The sequence below is a fragment of the Rhinoraja longicauda genome, chromosome 40, assembly GCF_053455715.1.
Source record: "Rhinoraja longicauda isolate Sanriku21f chromosome 40, sRhiLon1.1, whole genome shotgun sequence".
NCBI classification, from domain to species: domain Eukaryota; kingdom Metazoa; phylum Chordata; class Chondrichthyes; order Rajiformes; family Arhynchobatidae; genus Rhinoraja; species Rhinoraja longicauda.
This window is the reverse complement of record NC_135992.1, coordinates 8,838,365-8,855,926: the sequence shown is the minus strand read 5'-3', so window position 1 is coordinate 8,855,926 and position 17,562 is coordinate 8,838,365. Positions and strand designations below refer to the sequence as shown.

The 17,562-nt window shown below is 48.3% G+C and overlaps 1 protein-coding gene across 4 annotated transcripts in view; it reads left to right on the top strand.

The window, feature by feature from the left end:
* The window catches only part of LOC144611620 (myocardin-related transcription factor A-like), a 138,248-nt gene that overhangs the window by 91,656 nt on the left and 29,030 nt on the right, over window positions 1-17,562 (top strand). For 3 of the 4 annotated variants that reach the window (XM_078430838.1, XM_078430837.1, XM_078430836.1), the window contains 2 exons: window positions 14,644-14,699; window positions 17,455-17,530. In XM_078430838.1, coding sequence (XP_078286964.1) covers window positions 14,644-14,699; window positions 17,455-17,530 — 132 coding nt within the window. Of the gene's footprint in view, window positions 1-260; window positions 296-14,643; window positions 14,700-17,454; window positions 17,531-17,562 lie in introns of those variants that run through there. The other variant, XM_078430839.1, reaches the window with a different exon arrangement.

The window sequence follows — 17,562 nt, the reverse complement described above, 5'->3', positions numbered from 1 at the left end:
GTGGGGGAGTGCTGATTGCTGAACGGGCGTTTCAGAGTAGGTTACATCCATGGTTCTGTAAACTGCTGCGGAAGTCTGAGTTAAAGTGAGAAGCAGAAGTCCGGTCATGCCGAGTTGTATGTTCTCACTTCAGACTGAAGAAGGGTCTCGACCCGAAGCGTCACCCATTCCCTCTCTCCTAGATGCTGCCTGACCCGCTGAGTTACCCCAGCATTTTGTGATACCTTCGATTTGTACCAGCATCTGCAGTTATTTTCCTACACGACTTGCCGCTCCACTGCGATTTCTCCTCAAGGTATGTCTACTTTGAAGAAGTTCTCCTCCTCCCTTCGAAGAGAGTTTAGCAACTTCAGTCTGAAGAAGGGTCTCGACCCGAAACGTCACCCATTCCTTCTCTCCCGAGATGCTGCCTGACCTGCTGAGTTACTCCAGCATTTTGTGAATAAACCCATTCCCTCTCTCCTAGATGCTGCCTGACCTGCTGAGTTACTCCAGCATTTTGTGAATAAACCCATTCCCTCTCTCCTAGATGCTGCCTGACCTGCTGAGTTACCCCAGCATTTTGTGATACCTTCGATTTGTACCGGCATCTGCAGTTATTTTCCTACACAACTTGATGTTATAGAAGGATTCTAAGTAGGGATCAATGGCCGTCGTTGCTGGAGTAGGTTTGCGCCCGATTCTGTGCTGTGCAGTCAGTTGCCAAGGCGATGCCCAAAGATGTGTCGGCACGTCCCTGGAAAGGAAGGGTTTGGAGCAAAGATAATAGAGCAGAGCAAGATAGACCACTCGACCCTAAAAACCGTAGTATGTCATGACGCCATTTTAGTCGGCAGAAACCTGCAGAAACATTTAAAAAAGAAAGTAACAAAAATCTGTGAATTGATAGATGAGATATATTCTGTATTTTAATATCATCACACATACTGTTCCCCCAAAACACTGCGAACGGCGGGTTTTGCTTACTAAAATGGTGGACGTTACGCTCCTTTGCGCACTACACTTCAGTATAGGCGATTTCGACGGAGTGGTCCATCTTGCTCCTCTAGTATCTTTGGTTTGGAGGTATAGGGGCCATATTCGGGTAAACGGGCCTAACTCAGATGGGGCATCTCGGTCGGCATGGATGCGTTTGGCCGAAAGGCCTGTTTCCAAGCTGTATGCCTCTTTGACTCCGTGCTGCGGTCACACACGAAAGTCAGTTGTACAATGAAATAGGACAGTGATCAAGTTTCTGGACCAATATACAGAGGCGTGGGCGATTGATCCAGAAACAGGCGTTTGAATCTTAAGTTGGCAGCAGGGAATTTTAAGTTTGGTCAGTTGTATCTTTTAAACCATTTGAAAACCCAATTGGTTCATTGATGTCTTTCAGGGAAGAAAATCTGCTGGTCTCTATGACGCCTCTCCCAATCTGATTGTCCCAAACTGTGCTGCAAGTCAAGCCCCTTGGGGTAATTTGCAAATGAGCATTAAATGCTCAGTTAGCCTGAGACTTTCAGTTTCGTTGTACATACAGTGTGGAAACAGGCCATTATGGCCCAGCAATACTGTGCCGATCACCCGTACAATACAATACAATGCAATATATCTCTATTGTCATTGTACAGGGGTACAACGAGATTGGGAATGCGCCTCCCATACGATGCAGTAAATTAATTAGCTAGTCAGCTATCCTACACACTCGGGACAATTCACAGAAGCTAATTAACCTACAAACTTGTACGAAGGAACTGCAGACGCTGGTTTAAACCGAAGATAGACACAAAGTGCTGGAGTGACTCCAGCATTTTGTGTCAACCTACAAACTTGCACCTCTTTGGAATGTGGGAGGAAACCGGAGCAACCGGAGAAAACCCACGTGGTCATGGGAGAACATACAAACTCCGTATGGACTAGGGTTGCCAACTTTCTAACTCCCAAATAAGGGACAAAAGGTGATGTCACCGCCCGCGCTCACCCAGCCAGCCGCCACCTGCTCCCGCTCTACCAATGGTGGCCACCCGGGCCGCGAGACGGGTTGCTAGGCAACCTCTGTCAGGCGAACACACTCGGCCCCACTCCCCGAACACACTCCATTAGCCTACACTGTCCGGGCCTACAGCGGCCCCTGGATCTCCAGTGTCCGGGCCAACAGCACTCCCCGGGCCCAATATGGGACAAGGGCGGTCCCATACAGGACAAACAAATTTAGCCCAATATACGGGATATCCAGGCTAATACGGGACAGTTGGTAACCCTAGTACAGACAGCACCCGTAGTCAGGATGGAACCTGGGTTTCTGGCGCTGAGAGGCAGCAACTTTGCTACTGTGCCATCCCCATGAAGTGATTTTTAAAAAGTGAACAGCTTTGCTTAATGTTGTGAACGATGCATCTTTCAGAAGCACTAGCTGATGAGATGAGCAGACTTGTTGACCAACTGAGAGGGTCCTGATTACCTGTGGTCATTGCACAACCATCTCACTGATATCTGACCTGGAGCAGTGGAACAACATTGCTGAGAGTTGTGCAAGCAAAGTGGTCTGAGTTTGGAGGAAGAGAGAATAATGTTTGAGTACAGTTATTACTGAAGAAGAGGAAGAGATTTTCTTTAAATAAAGGTGCTTAATAACTTCCCCAATATAATGAATTTGGGAGTAAATTATGATTAATTCCCCCAAAGCAAGTGGTCTGCCCATTTCGTGACCTGTGTTTGGGGTGCTTAATGTTTTGGGTCCATTCGTAAACCAGTTTAGTTTATAGTTTAGAGATACAGTGCGGAAACAGGCCCTTCACACCCCCCCCCCCAAGTTCGCGCCAACTAGCGACTCCTGCACATCAACACTATCTGACACACTAGGGTCAATTTACAATTATACCAAGCCAATTAGCCTGCAAACCTGTACATCTTTGGAGTGTGGGAAGAAACCAGAGATCCCAGGGAAAACCCACGCAGGTCACGGGGAGAACGTACAAACTCCGTACAGACGGCGCCCGTAGTCGGGATGGAACCCGGGTCTCCAGCGCTGCATTCGCTGTAAGGCAGCAACTCTACCGCTGCGCCACCGTACAATGTGACCTTTTGAACTACATTATTTATTCTGAGAACACCCTTGGTCCAATAACCTTACCATAGAACAGGATAGCACAGGAACAGACCCTTCGGCCCGAACCACCAGCCGTTGAAATTAATTTCCTTTGCCTACTCATGAAGCATATTCCTCCATTCCCCGCATGTCTATGTGCCTATCTTAAAACCTCTTAACTGTCGCTGTTCTACCTACCTCCACCACCGCCACCACCATTGAGCCACCTCTGGCAGCACAATCCAGGCTACCCAGATATCAAATCCTCCTTGCTCTTTTGCCTCCCGATTTTTGCCAGTTCTGGGGATGATGTTTGTGGCTCATGATCGACACCAAACTCTCCTAATGTGAATCACGAATTGTTTGGGTTTCAGCTGGTCTGCCAATAAAGGTTAATAGACAATAGACAATAGGTGCAGGAGGAGGCCATTCGGCCCTTCGAGCCAGCACCGCCATTCAATGTGATCATGGCTGATCATTCTCAATCAGTACCCCGTTCCTGCCTTCTCCCCATACCCCCTGACTCCGCTATCCTTAAGGTCACGCTTGGAATCCTTTTGAAAACGTGCATGTTGACCCTGGCTCCCATTGCTACGTTTTAATACTATTGATGGCACACCCATTAGGACATAGAAGTTATGATGTATTCATGAGAGAATTAGATATAGCTCTTGGGGCTAACGGAATCAAGGGATATGGGGAGAGGGCTACTGATTTTGGATGAACAGCCATGATCACATTGGCGGTGCTGGCTCGAAGGGCAGAATGGCCCCACTCCTGCACCTATTTTCTATGTTTCTACGATGAAGGGTGTAGGAAGGAACTGCGGATGCTGGTTTAAACCAAGGATAGATACAAAGTGCTGGAATGACTCAGCAGGTCAGGCAGCATCTCCGGAGAAAAGGAATAGGCGACGATAAAAGTGGCTCGACCCGAAAAGTCATCTATTGCTTTTCTGCAGAGATGCTGCCCGACCCGCTGAGTTGCTCCAGCTACTTGCCTCTATTTATGATGAATGGTGTGCGTTTAACATAATTTTAAATTTGCTCTTGGTTATTGATTTTACTTACAGAATCTAAATCTTGGTTTAGTTTAGTTTAGAGATGCAGCAGAGACCGGCAGAAACGGGCCCTTCCCCGCACACTAACACTATCCTACACACACTAGGGACAATTTACAATTTTTACCAAGCCAATTATAAATCTGTACGCCTTTGGAGTGTGGGAGGAAACCGGAGATCCCTGAGAAAACCCACGCAGGTCACGGGGAGAACGTACAAACTCCGTAAAGACAACGCCCGTAGTCAGGATCGAACCTGGGTCTCTGGCGCTGCAAGGCAGCAACTCTACTTCTACGCCACCGTGCCGTCCCTGACAAAGTTTCACTGTGATGCATGAGCTTTGTTTTACCATTAGTTCTCAGTCTGGCGGATTACTAATCCTTCAGATAAGCATTTGCACCACATTTCACAGTGAGGACAAAACTTGCAAGAAATAGTTAAAGGAAAAAAAAAAATGTTTCTAGAACAAAAGTCTCCGTTTGACAGACAAAATACAATGTAACTCACGGATTACTTAGCCACTGATCTATTTATTGATCCCAGACACAAAATGCTGGAGTAACTCAGCGGGTCGGGCAGCATCTCAGGAGAGAAGGGATGGGTGAAGTTTCGGGTCGAGACCCTTCTTCTTCAGTCTGAAGGAGGGTCTCGACCCAAAACTTCACCCATTCCTTCTCTCCTGAGATGCTGCCTGACCCGCTGAGTTACTCCAGCATTTTGTGTCTACCTTCAATTTGAACCAGCATCTGCAGTTATTTTCGTATTTATTGATCCCCATCTTTTCAGTCCAGTTTCAGAACAAATTAACCCCATGCTTTGTGAGTTGATGTTTGTGTTGGGTGTTTAAGAGATTTGTCCCTTGGGGCCTCTCATTTTGTCACGTCTGATGAGCTTTCAAAAGGCTTCAGTGCTAGAGCTGGAAAAGCTCTCTCAGTTCCTGCATTTTAATAAACGTGGGTTTGGCTGGAACATGCAGTTAGAGTCATAGAGCCTTACAGTATGGAAACAGGCCCTTCCACATTTCCCATCTACACTAGTGCCTGCGTTTGGCCCATATCCCTCCAAACCTGTACCTGCACCTGTCTAAATGTTTGTTCAACATTGCAATATTGCCTGCCTCAACTACCACCTCCAGCAGCTGGTTCCAAACACCCACCACCCTTTGCGGGCAAAAATTACCTCTCAGGTTCCTGATAGGGTTGCCAACTTCCTCACTCCCAAATAAGGGACAAAGGGTGACGTCACCGCCCCGCGCCCCACGTGACCTCACCCAGCCAGCGGCCACGTGCTCCCGCTCCACCAATGGCGGCCGCGTGGTTCCTATCTCCGTGGTTGTCATGGCAAGGTGAAGGGGTCATGTGAACTGGACGTTTGGTGTTTGTAACAGACAAGCAAGTGAAGTCCTGGGAATTCCCACTGCATGGCCAGCAGTTGACAGCTCCTGGTCAAGAGTATTTTGGATTGAACCTCGATGCCACAGTGTTTGTTAATAACCAGAGAGTCGTGGTCTGCAAAGAGGCAGAACAAACAAGAATCCTGTTGAGAAACCCGTCAACTTTACTGAAAAGCAGAACACATTTGCACTGAAGATAGACACATAATACTGAAGTAACTCAGCGGGACAGGCAGCGTCTCTGGACAGAAGGAAACACATTTGCACCGTATTGTTTTGTGCTTCTGAAGATGTTCTACTTGGCATTCGGTGAGTTTGAGCTGTCCCTGTGAAGAGTGTGTTAGACAGAGCTCTAAGGGCTAGCGGAATCAAGGGATATGGGGAGAAGGCAGGCACAGTTTACTGATTGTGGATGATCAGCCATGATCACAATGAATGGCGGTGCTGGCTTGAAGGACCTAAATGGCCTCCTCCTGCACCTGTTTTCTATGTTTCTATGAGGTAACTTATGACAGTCATTTCTGGAATGTGGCAACCAACCTCTGTACCATTCATGTGGACGTTAACTCATTATCCATTGCTACTGATCCCTGTTGGAAAGCATCAGTATTGATTTCATTTAGTTTTGGAGAGACTGGGTGGAAACAGGCCCTTCGGCCCACCGAGTCCATACTGATCACCCCGTACACTAGTTCTATTCCACTGTCTAGGGGCAATTCACAGAAACCAATTAACCTACAAACCTGCATGTCTTTGGGATGTGAGAGGAAACTGGAGCGCCCGGAGAAAACCCACTCGGTCACAGGGGGAACGTGCAGACTCCATACAGACAGCACCCGTAGACAGGATCGAACCTGGGTCTCTGGTGCTGTGAGACAGCAGCTCGATGGCCACGCCACTGTCCCACTTTAAATATCCTACTTGGGAAAATAATTTGTGAATACATGGTGGAGGCCCTTCATTTGGACATGGAAAAATCCAGCAATCAGCAATGGAAAGGGCGATGTAAGTGTTATATATAATTTTACAAGCAGCAGAAGATTAGGAAAACAGCCAAGTTGTTTTATTGCATGTCATGGATTCTGTTGTTCCTCTTAAAATGAAAAGGCCTAAGCCCAAAGGTCAGCCTTGGCTCAATAACACCACCAGAGCCCTAAGAAGGGAGTGCAGAAAATCAGAACGGAGGTGGAAATCTGATAAGCTTCAAATTTCCTTCGAAATTCTGAGAAACAATCTTCTCAAATACCAGGAAACAGTCAAGTCTGAGAGAGCACAATACCTTTCTGACCTTATCTCCAAAAACTCTCAAAATTCCAAGATCCTATTTAGCACAATTACCTCTGTCATATGTCCCGCCCCCAGTACCAGCTTAGTTGGGTCCCCTGCTAAGTGCGAAGAATTCTCTAAATCTTTCACCAGCAAAGTCGAGAACATTAAAATGAATATTTCCCCTCCCACTCGTGACCTAGCTGTCTCACTGGTCTGCTCATCTAAATTTGACTATTTCCAACCCATCACTCTATCCTCCCTTGCAAAGCTTGTCTCCACCATGAAACCTGCAACCTGCCCCCTTGACGCTGTCCCCACTACCCTTCTGAAGGATGTCATTGCAATAGCCGGTCCCAGCATCCTCTCTATCATCAACAGTTCTCTGGCCACTGGCACCGTTCCAACCTGTTTCAAGCACGCGGTGGTCCAGCCCCTCCTGAAAAAACCTAACTTAGACCCCACCTTGCCTAGCAACTACAGGCCCATTTCCAAAATGCCATTCCTGTCAAAAGTCCTTGAAAAGGCAATTCTAATTCAATTAACGCCTTACCTACACCAAAATACAATCCTGGAAGGTTTCCAGTCAGGTTTCAGGGCCCACCACAGCACAGAGTCTGCCTTGTTGAAGGTACACAACGACCTGCTTCTCGCCATCGACACCGGCGACTGTGCAATCCTGCTCCTTCTCGACCTCAGTGCAGCGTTTGATACAGTGGACCACACCATCCTTATTGACCGTCTCCGGTACGCGGTTGGCATTGATGGCACTGCCCTGAGTTGATTCATTTCCTACCTCAAAAATAGGAGTTTCTCCATAAACATAGGCAATTATTCCTCTTCCCCAACTAGCCTCTCCTGCGGGGTTCCACAAGGCTCCATCCTAGGCCCCATTCTCTTCTCTCTATACATGCTCCCCCTCGGCCAAATCATTCAAAGGCACGGCATTTCTCTCCACTGCTATGCCGATGACACACAACTTTACCTCCCCCTGAAACCCAACAACCGGTCAAATTTAAACAGCCTCTTACACTGCCTTGAGGATATAAAATGTTGGATGGCACAGAACTTCCTTCAACTAAACGAGAGCAAGTCTGAGGTCATCCTATTCGGCCCCCCCGACTCCATCAAAACGATAACAGGCAGCCTTGGAAGTCTATCCCCCCCTAGTCAAACCGCATGTCAAAAACCTGGGCGTGATATTTGACTCGGCATTAAAATTTGACAGGCAAGTCAACGCTGTGGTAAAGGCCAGTTTCTTCCAGCTTCGTACCATAGCGAAAATCAAACCATTCCTCAAATCTGACGACACTGAAAAAATCATTCATGCATTCATTTCCTCCCGCTTAGACTACTGCAACTCCCTATACACTGGGATCAGTCAATCATCCCTGTCCCGCCTACAATTGGTCCAAAATGCCGCAGCGAGACTCCTGACGCGTACCCGTTAAAGGGAGCACATCACCCCAATCCTGGCCTCTCTCCACTGGCTCCCAGTAAGGTACAGAATCAATTTCAAGCTCCTCCTAATCACATATAAAGCCCTAAACAGGCTTGCCCCCCCTTATATCAAAAATCTTCCAACCCACCACTCTATCTCCAGGTCCCTCAGGTCGGCCGACTTGGGGCTACTCACTATCCTGCGGTCTAGGCTTAAGCTCAGGGGTGACCGCGCTTTTGCGGTTGCAGCTCCTAGACTGTGGAACAGCATCCCTCTCCCCATCAGAACTGCCCCCTCCATCGACTCCTTTAAGTCCAGGCTCGAAACCTATTTCTACTCCCTAGCGTTTGAGGCCCTCTGAGGGGGCGCTGTGAACTGTTTATGTATGTGCTGTTATGTTTGTGTGCCATTGTATGTTCGTTTCTTAGTACCTGAACTGATGTACAGCACTTTGGTCAACGTGGGCTGTGTTTAAATGTGCTATACAAATAAAATTGACTTGACTTGACTTGACTTGACAAGAAGTACAAGATTGTCAGCTTGTGTAGTTCCTCCTCATCTCGCGGCATGTTGAACTACTGCCCCACAGGCCAAGGGTCTTCCCGACTGTAGAACACAAAGTGCTGGAGTAACTCGGTGGGTCAGGCAGCCTCTCTGGCATACATGGACAGGCAAGCAGCGTGCAGGGCGTGCAGCGTAGATTCACTAGGTTAATTCCCGGAATGGCGGGACTGTCGTATGTTGAAAGGCTGGAGCAATTAGGCTTGTATACACTGGAATTTAGAAGGATGAGGGGGGATCTTATGGAAGCATATAAGATAATCAGGGGATTGGACACAGTAGAGGCAGGAAACATGTTCCCAATGTTGGGGGAGTCCAGAACAAGGGGCCACAGTTTAAGAATAAGGGGTAGGCCATTTAGAACGGAGATGAGGAAGAACTTTTTCAGTCAGAGAGTGGTGAAGGTGTGGAATTCTCTGCCTCAGAAGGCAGTGGAGGCCAGTTCGTTGGATGCTTTCAATAGAGAGCTGGATAGAGCTCTTAAGGATAGCGGAGTGAGGGGGTATGGGGAGAAGGCAGGAACGGGGTACTGATTGAGAGTGATCAGCCATGATCGCATTGAATGGCGGTGCTGGCTCGAAGGGCTGAATGGCCTACTCCTGCACCTATTGTCTATTGCAACGTTTCATGTCGAGACTCCTCTTCAGACTGCTATCCGTATCCTCCAGAGGATCCTCTGAGTTACTCCGTTATTCTGTTTAGTTTAGAGATACAGCGCCGAAACAGGCCCTTTCGGCCCACCGGGTCCGCGCCCGCCAGCGATCCCCACACATTAACACCCACTGGGGACAATTTTTACATTTATACCAAGCCAATTAACCTACAAACCTGTACGTCTTTGGAGTGTGGGAGGAAACTGAAAATCTCGGAGAAAACCCACGCAGGTCACGGGGAGAACGTACAGACAGCGCCCGTAGTCGGGATGGAACCCGGGTCTCCGGCGCTGCATTCGCTGTAAGGCAGCAAATCCACCGCTGCGCCACCGTGCCGCACGCTTTTCTATGTGGTAATCCAGCATCTGCAGTTCCTTGGACCTCTGACTTGCTTCCAGTAGTTGCCCCGTCGATGAATATGGAAGCTGTCATGGATCTGTGAGTTATTTTTAAATTTAAGAAAAAAAAAGTTCCGAGGCAGGAATGCAGCTGAGAGAACCGTGAATATCGTATTTTAGAACCACTATCCCCTCTCCATTGAAATGATGTGCAAGTGGCAGCCTTCTGCATTGTAAATGCCGCGGATCATTGAGCTCGGCTGTTTGTGACCTGTTTGTTTTATTTGAGCACAAACCTTCGGTGTGTTTGTCAAGCGATCGTCACTGTTCATTCATCGGCAAGCAGAGCGATTGGCTCGACCCCACGTATGTCCATCAAACCCTCCCAGTTGCTTGGTGACGTTTTAACAATGATTCCAATCCAAGTTGTTTTATATCTGCAATAAATCTCATCATTTTAAAGCATGGCAGGAGCTTAACTATTCCTGATTGGTGAAATAGTTCATCAACGTTTGAAATCTGGGTTAGGTTTTCGTTTCCCAGGATCCAACCATAAGTCAATGGACAGATTCTTGATTAGTGCGGGTGTCAGGTGCTGTGGCGAGATGGCAGGAGAATGGGGTTGAGAGGGAGAGACAGATCAGCCAGGATTGAATGGCAAAGTAGACTTGATGGGCCGAATGGCCTAAACCTGCCTCTAGAGCTTATGAACATGATCCTAAACCATCCGTTTCCAATTCTGTTCCAATTTTCCTCTTTGTCTTTTCAACTATTTTTTTGTCTGCTGTGTTGAGACTTATCTGAACTGTTCTTTCCAGAGACCGTCTGGCAGATGTTGAGCCTCGTGAGACCTTCAGGGAGGCACGGTGGCACAGCGGTAGAGTTGCTGCCTTACAGCGCTTAGAGTGCCAGAGACCCGGTTCGATCCTGGCTTGTCTGTACGGAGTTTGTACGTTCTCCCTGTGACCTGCGTGGGTTTTCCCCAAAAACTTCGGTTTCCTCCCGCACTCCAAAGGCGTACAGGTGTGTAGGCCAATTGGCTTGGTATTTTAAAAATGGTTTAAAAAAATCGCTCCTAGTGTAGGATAGTGTTAATAGACAATAGACAATAGACAATAGGTGCAGGAGTAGGCCATTCAGCCCTTCGAGCCAGCACCGCCATTCAATGCGATCATGGCTGATCACTCTCAATCAGTACCCCGTTCCTGCCTTCTCCCCATACCCCCTCACTCCGCTATCCTTAAGAGCTCTATCCAGCTCTCTCTTGAAAGCATCCAACGAACTGGCCTCCACTGCCTTCTGAGGCAGAGAATTCCACACCTTCACCACTCTCTGACTGAAAAAGTTCTTCCTCATCTCCGTTCTAAATGGCCTACCCCTTATTCTTAAACTGTGGCCCCTTGTTCTGGACTCCCCCAACATTGGGAACATGTTTCCTGCCTCTAATGTGTCCAATCCCCTAATTATCTTATATGTTTCAATAAGATCCCCCTCATCCTTCTAAATTCCAGTGTATACAAGCCCAGTCGCTCCAGCCTTTCAACCTACGACAGTCCCGCCATTCCGGGAATTAACCTAGTGAACCTACGCTGCACGCCCTCAATAGCAAGAATATCCTTCCTCAAATTTGTGCGGGGATCGCTAGTCGGTGCGGACTCGGTGGGCCGATGGGACTGTTTCCGCGCTGTATCTCTAAACTAAACTAAACTAAACCTGCTTCCTTTCAGAGGAAGATAATTCCTTCTGTCCAAGTTCAGCTGCATTAATGGTATTGCTTGTGAAAGGCTGTGCCTCTGTTTGGAACTTTGGCACTAAAAAGTTTGCATACGACGTATTTGCTTCAAACGATGCTCGGTTCTTCACGAACCGTTGCTTCGCCACACTTGTGGTGTATCTGCACCGTTTGAAATACATACCACCCATTGGAACGGGAACAGGAAATGTCTCACTCACTCATTCGACACAACTAAGCTTTTGATCTGCATTGTGCTAGCTTTCTGAAACTTGGACATGAGTCATCGGAAACCAGTGTAAATGTGAGGGCGTGGTATATTTTTCTAATAATTTTTGAATCCTTTCAGTTCCAATTTTTGGTTGCCAGATCACATTCAGAACATTTTAAAAGTCCGCTCGATTTTAGTACAAGTGTGGTGGCCCAGCTAAGTTCTTTTGAATTTCACATCCAGGTGCGTTGGTGTCTCTGTTTTCTTTTGATAGTACTGAACTGAATTGAAATATTAAAATACTCATTTAAAATACTTGTGAGATTTACCCACCTCCCTTCCAGTACATTTTAAGTCTACCCAAAACCGTTTGCTTTAGAGATTATAGACTTCGTTTCGAGGTGGCCAAGTAGTGTAGCGGTAGAGTTGCTGCCTCACAGCACCAGAGATGCTGGTTCGATCCTGATTATGGATGCTGTCAGTATATAGTTTGTACGTTCTCCCAGTGACCTGCGTGGGTTTTCTCCAAGATCTTCACTTTGCTCCCACATTCCAAAGACGTGCAGGTTTGTAGGTTAATTGGCTTCTGTAAATTATCCCTGGTGTGTAGAACTTGTGTACGTACGGGCGATTGTTGGTCAGCACAAACTCAGTGGGCCTAAAAACCTGTCTCCATGCTGTATCTTTAAACTAAACGATAAAGATACAGCATGAAAACAAGCCCTTCGGCCCGCCGAGTCCACACTGACCATCGACCACTTCAGTTCTATGTTATCCCACTTTCTATGTTATCCCAATTGCACACTAGGGGCAATTTGCGGAGGTCAGTTAACTTACAAGCCAGCATCTCTTTGGGATGTGGGAGGTAAGCAGAACATACAAGCTCCACACAGACAGCAGCCGAGGTCAGAATCGAACCCGAATCTCTGGCGCGGTGGGCAGCAGCTCTACCAGCTGTGCCAGAGTGCTTTACTTTTGGTTTTATTGCCGTGCTGCACAGAAAAATGACCAGGTGTAGGTTAGAGCCAGGATCTCCTGTTTGTAGTAGGAAAGAACTGCAGATGCTGGTTTAACTCGAAGATAGACGCAAAATGCTGGAGTAACCCAGCGGGACAGGCAGCATCTCTTGAGAGAAGGAGTAGGTCACGTTTCGGGTCGAGGCCCTTCTTCAGTCTGATGTCAGGGGAGGGGGCGGTACAGAGATAGCATGTAGTCGGAGACAGTAAGACTGGTGGGAGAACTGGGAAGGGGACGGGGATGGAGAGAGAGGGAAAGCAAGGGTCACTTGAAGTTAGAGAAGTCAATGTTCATACCGCTGAGGTGTGAGCTACCCAAGCGAAATATGAGGTGCTGTTCCTCCAATTTGCGCTGGGCCTCACTCTGACAATGGGGGAGGCCCAGGACAGAAATCGCATGCACTCGGGTTAAGATGCTAACTGCATTTCGTTGTCTCTGTACTTGTACATTGCACAATGACAATAAAGTTTGTATTGTATTGTATTGTATTGTAGAAAGGTCAGTGTGTCTCCTTTTGGTAGTGTTACTCATCATCATGTGTATTTATTCACAAAATGCTGGAGTAACTCAGCGGGTCAGGCAGCACCTCAGGAGAGAAGGAATGGGTGACGTTTCGGGTCGAGACCCTTCTTCAGTCTGAAGAAGGGTCTCGACCCAAAACGTCACCCATTCCTTCTCTCCTGAGATGCTGCCTGACCCGCTGAGTTACTCCAGCATTTTGTGAATAAATACCTTCGATTTGTACCAGCATCTGCAGTTATTTTCTTATATTACATTATGCCATTTAGCCTATCTGGCCTGTCCGTGCTGTCTCTTTGAACGAGACTGCCAACTAGTCCCTCTCATGACCTTTAACAACAATGCCAACAGTTCCCTTGAAGTATTTCCCCAACTTACTTTTGAAGCTTTTATTGTAACAGTTTCCACTGCCCTTTTTAAGGCCAGAATAGTTTTGGTATTAAAACTTGAATACTCCTTTTGCTGTTGCAGTAACAAACGTCACGCTCTGAATTATTTTATTAGTGAGATCTTCAAACTGCTTCACATCCAGAGCCTGGCTACCCGGGATTGCTGACGAGAGGTGTTGTCTGGGTCCATACTTGTGTAAAACCTGTGGTTGCAGAAAGAAGGACTAACGAAGTCTTGGCTTTACTCTCTGCGATGGATTGCTGTACTCCCCAAAACAAAAGCTCTGGGCTTCCTTCTCTACAATGTTCTACCTGTCCCTCACTACCTCCATCGAAATCCCTCTCTGTGACCAGTCACGTGTGCTGCCTAATATCTCATGTGCCTCAGTATCTACCCTTGCTGACCGTGTTCGTGGGGAGCTTTGAGATATACAATACAATACAATATATCTTTATTGTCATTGTACAGGGGTACAACGAGATTGGAAATGCGCCTCCCATACGATGCAATAAATTAATTAGCTAGTCAGTATTAATTTAAATAACCAAATGAAACAAATTAGAACAGTTTCAAAACAGAATAAAGTGCAAGTAGATCTGTGCCGGTTCACTGTGCGATGTGACCATCCGGCTCAGCAGGACCGGTTCATAGCAGCTATGGCCCTGGGGATGAAGCTGTTCCTGAGTCTGGATGTGCGGGCGTAGAAGGCCTTGTAGCGTCTGCCCGATGGAAGGAGTTCGAGCAGACTGTTGCAGGGGTGTGAAGAGTCTTTGTGGATGCTGGTGGCTTTTCTGAGGCATCGTGTGTTGTAGATGCCCTCCAAGGCTGGTAGCTGTGTTCCGATGGTCCTCTGAGCTCTATGGACTACCCGCTGAAGAGCTCTCCTCTCTGCCTCCGTGCAGCTGAGGTACCACACAGGGTATATTTTAAGGTTTTGGAACTGTTGTGGAAGTGAAGGCTTGTTGCTACAGTTTAACTGTTCTCACTTCTTGCAGCTCTGAAGAGTCCTGCTGCATTTCACGAACAGAGGAGGAGCTTGGAGAGAGCACGGGTAAGTGACTTTAACACAGATTTTTAAATCTTGTTTTCCCAGTGTTGTTTCTCCCTTCTGTGCGTCTTAGAGCTAATAGTTGTACACCACAGCTGCTCCTCAACTTACGATGGGGGTTACGTTTCGAGAAACCCATCGCAAACCCAAAATATCGCAAGTGGAAATGCATTTAATACACGCGATCACGCGGCTGGAAGCGCGCAGCGGCTGGCACGGGTCGCTGCCATTTGCACCAAGGCAACGTCGAAATATCGCAAGTTGAAGCATCCCAAGGCAGGGAGCACCTGTACATGTGCAGGAAGGAACTGCAGATGCTGGTTTACACCATAGATAGACACAAAATGCTGGAGTAACTCAGCGGGACAGGCAGCGTCTCTTGAGAGAAGGAATGGGTTACACTGGCATCATGTAATGATTATATTCAACAGTTGAAACCTGCAGATGTGGGGCACAATCCCTTTCTGTTCCACCACCCAAAGGACAAGCCACATTTCCACTACATATGATGATGAGTAACACTACCAGCAGGAGACACACTGACCTTTCTGTCCTGGGCCTCCTCCATTGTCAGAGTGAGGCCCAGCGCAAATTGGAGGAACAGCACCTCATATTTCGCTTGGGTAGCTCACACCCCAGCGGTATGAACATTGACCTCTCTAACTTCAAGTAGCCCTTGCTTTCCCTCTCTCTCCATCCCCGCCCCCTTCCCCCTTCCCCCTTCCTCTCGAGACTGGATCTCGACCCGACACGTCACCCATTCCTTCTCTCCAGAGGCGCTGCCTGTCTCGCTGAGTTACGCCAGCATTTTGCGTCTATCTGAGTTGTACACCGGAGACTCAGGTTCGATCCTGACTACGGGTGCTGCACTGTAAGGAGTTTGTACGTTCTCCCTGTGACCTGCGTGGGTTTTCTCCGAGATCTTCGGTTTCCTCCCACACTCCAAAGACGTACAGGTATGTAGGTTGATTGGCTGGGTAAATGTAAAAATTGTCCCTAGTGGGTGTAGGATAGTGTTAATGTACGGGGATCGCTGGGCGGCACGGACTTGGTGGGCCGAAAAGGCCTGTTTCCGGCTGTATATATATGATATGATGATATGATACACTATGGCTGTGGTAGTTTGGAGTAGAACCCCGTCCTCATCAAAGTCTCCACTCAAAGTTTATAAGCAAATAAACCAACGCACCTCCTCTTCCATGAAAGGGAGGTTGAGGGGCAACTTCATAGAGATTAATGAATGATGTGTTGCTGAAGTGAAGATAAAGGGATTGAGGATGACCAGAGCCAAGGACAGTGAATCTCTCAGCCAAGTGAGCAATGCAGTAGGAACGGCTTTCCTGGAGGGTGCGTGCTAGGTGGATCTCTCCACCAAATAGCAGATGGGTTGCAAGTCAAGTTGGCTGCTTTGCCCTGGGATGTATTGCATTTCTTCTTCATCTTGAGTTGATAACATAACATAACATAACAACACTTTATTGTCACTCGGCACAACACCGAGCGAAATTTCAGCAGTCACACAAAATACAGCAAAAAGAAAAGAACACAGGACACCCGACCCCAACACAAACATCCATCACAGTGACTCCAAACACCCCCTCACTGTGATGGAGGCAACAAAACTTCCCCTCTCTTCCCCCCGCACCCACGGACAGGCAGCTCGACCCCTACCGAGGCAAACGACACGCACAGCCCCCGCAAGGGGATGGAAGGCCCCCCGGCCGAGCCGCCCCGGGCACCGAAACGTCCCGCGGCCACACCGGGCGATGTTAAGTCCAACGGCCGAGCCGCACCGGGCACTGAAACGTCCCGCGGCCGAACAGCGCTGACGATGTTAAGTCCAGCGGCCAAGCCGCACCGGGCACTGAAACGTCCCGCGGCCACACCGGGCGATGTTAAGTCCAGCGGCCAAGCCGCACCGGGCACTGAAACGTCCCGCGGCCGAGCCGCACCGGGCACTGAAACGTCCCGCGGCCGAGCTGCGCCGGCAATGTTAAGGCCCGCAGCCGAGCCGCACCGGGCACTGAAACGTCCCGCAGCCGAGCTGCGCCGGCAATGTTAAGGCCCGCAGCCGAGCCGCACCGGGCACTGAAACGTCCCGCAGCCGAGCTGCGCCGGCAATGTTAAGGCCCGCAGCCGAGCCGCACCGGGCACTGAAACGTCCCGCAGCCGAGCTGCGCCGGCAATGTTAAGGCCCGCCGCCTATAAGCTGGGACGTTTAGCCCACCATGTAAACAATGCTATTTTAAGAAAAGTCTCTGCTGAGTTTAGTCCACAGATCTGGTGAGTAACAGAGAAGCAAGATACAGGTGCTCCTCAACTTAGGATGGGGTTACGTTCTGTGAAACCCATCACAAACCGAAAATATCGTAAGTCGAAATGCATTGAATACGGAAACGAGCTGCCATTTGCACCATCGCAAAGTCGAAATATGGCAAGTCGAAGCATCGTATGTTGAGGAGCACCTATAAACCTGTTGTACCCTCGAGAGTTAGTAACTGCTCTCCTGTGTGGCTTGTAGATTGTAAGGATTGGAACTATGGAGAGTGGCAGTGTAGTTAGACACAAAATGGTGGAGTAACTCAGCGGGACAGGCAGCATCTCTGGAGAGAAGGAACGGGTGACGTTTCGGGTCGAGACCCTTCTTCAGACCGTGGCAGTATAGTTCACTGGAGACGTTGTTGCCCCCCCGCGATGTGCTTTAATTGTGGCCCTCCTGGTTTCCCAACGTAACCAACTGTCTTTGAAAACTTTGCAGACTGAAGACTATTTAAAGAGAAAGATACGATTACGCCCAGAGAGAGCAGAGTTGGTCAGAATGCACATACTTGAAGGTAAGGTGTACAAGATCATACTTGACCACACT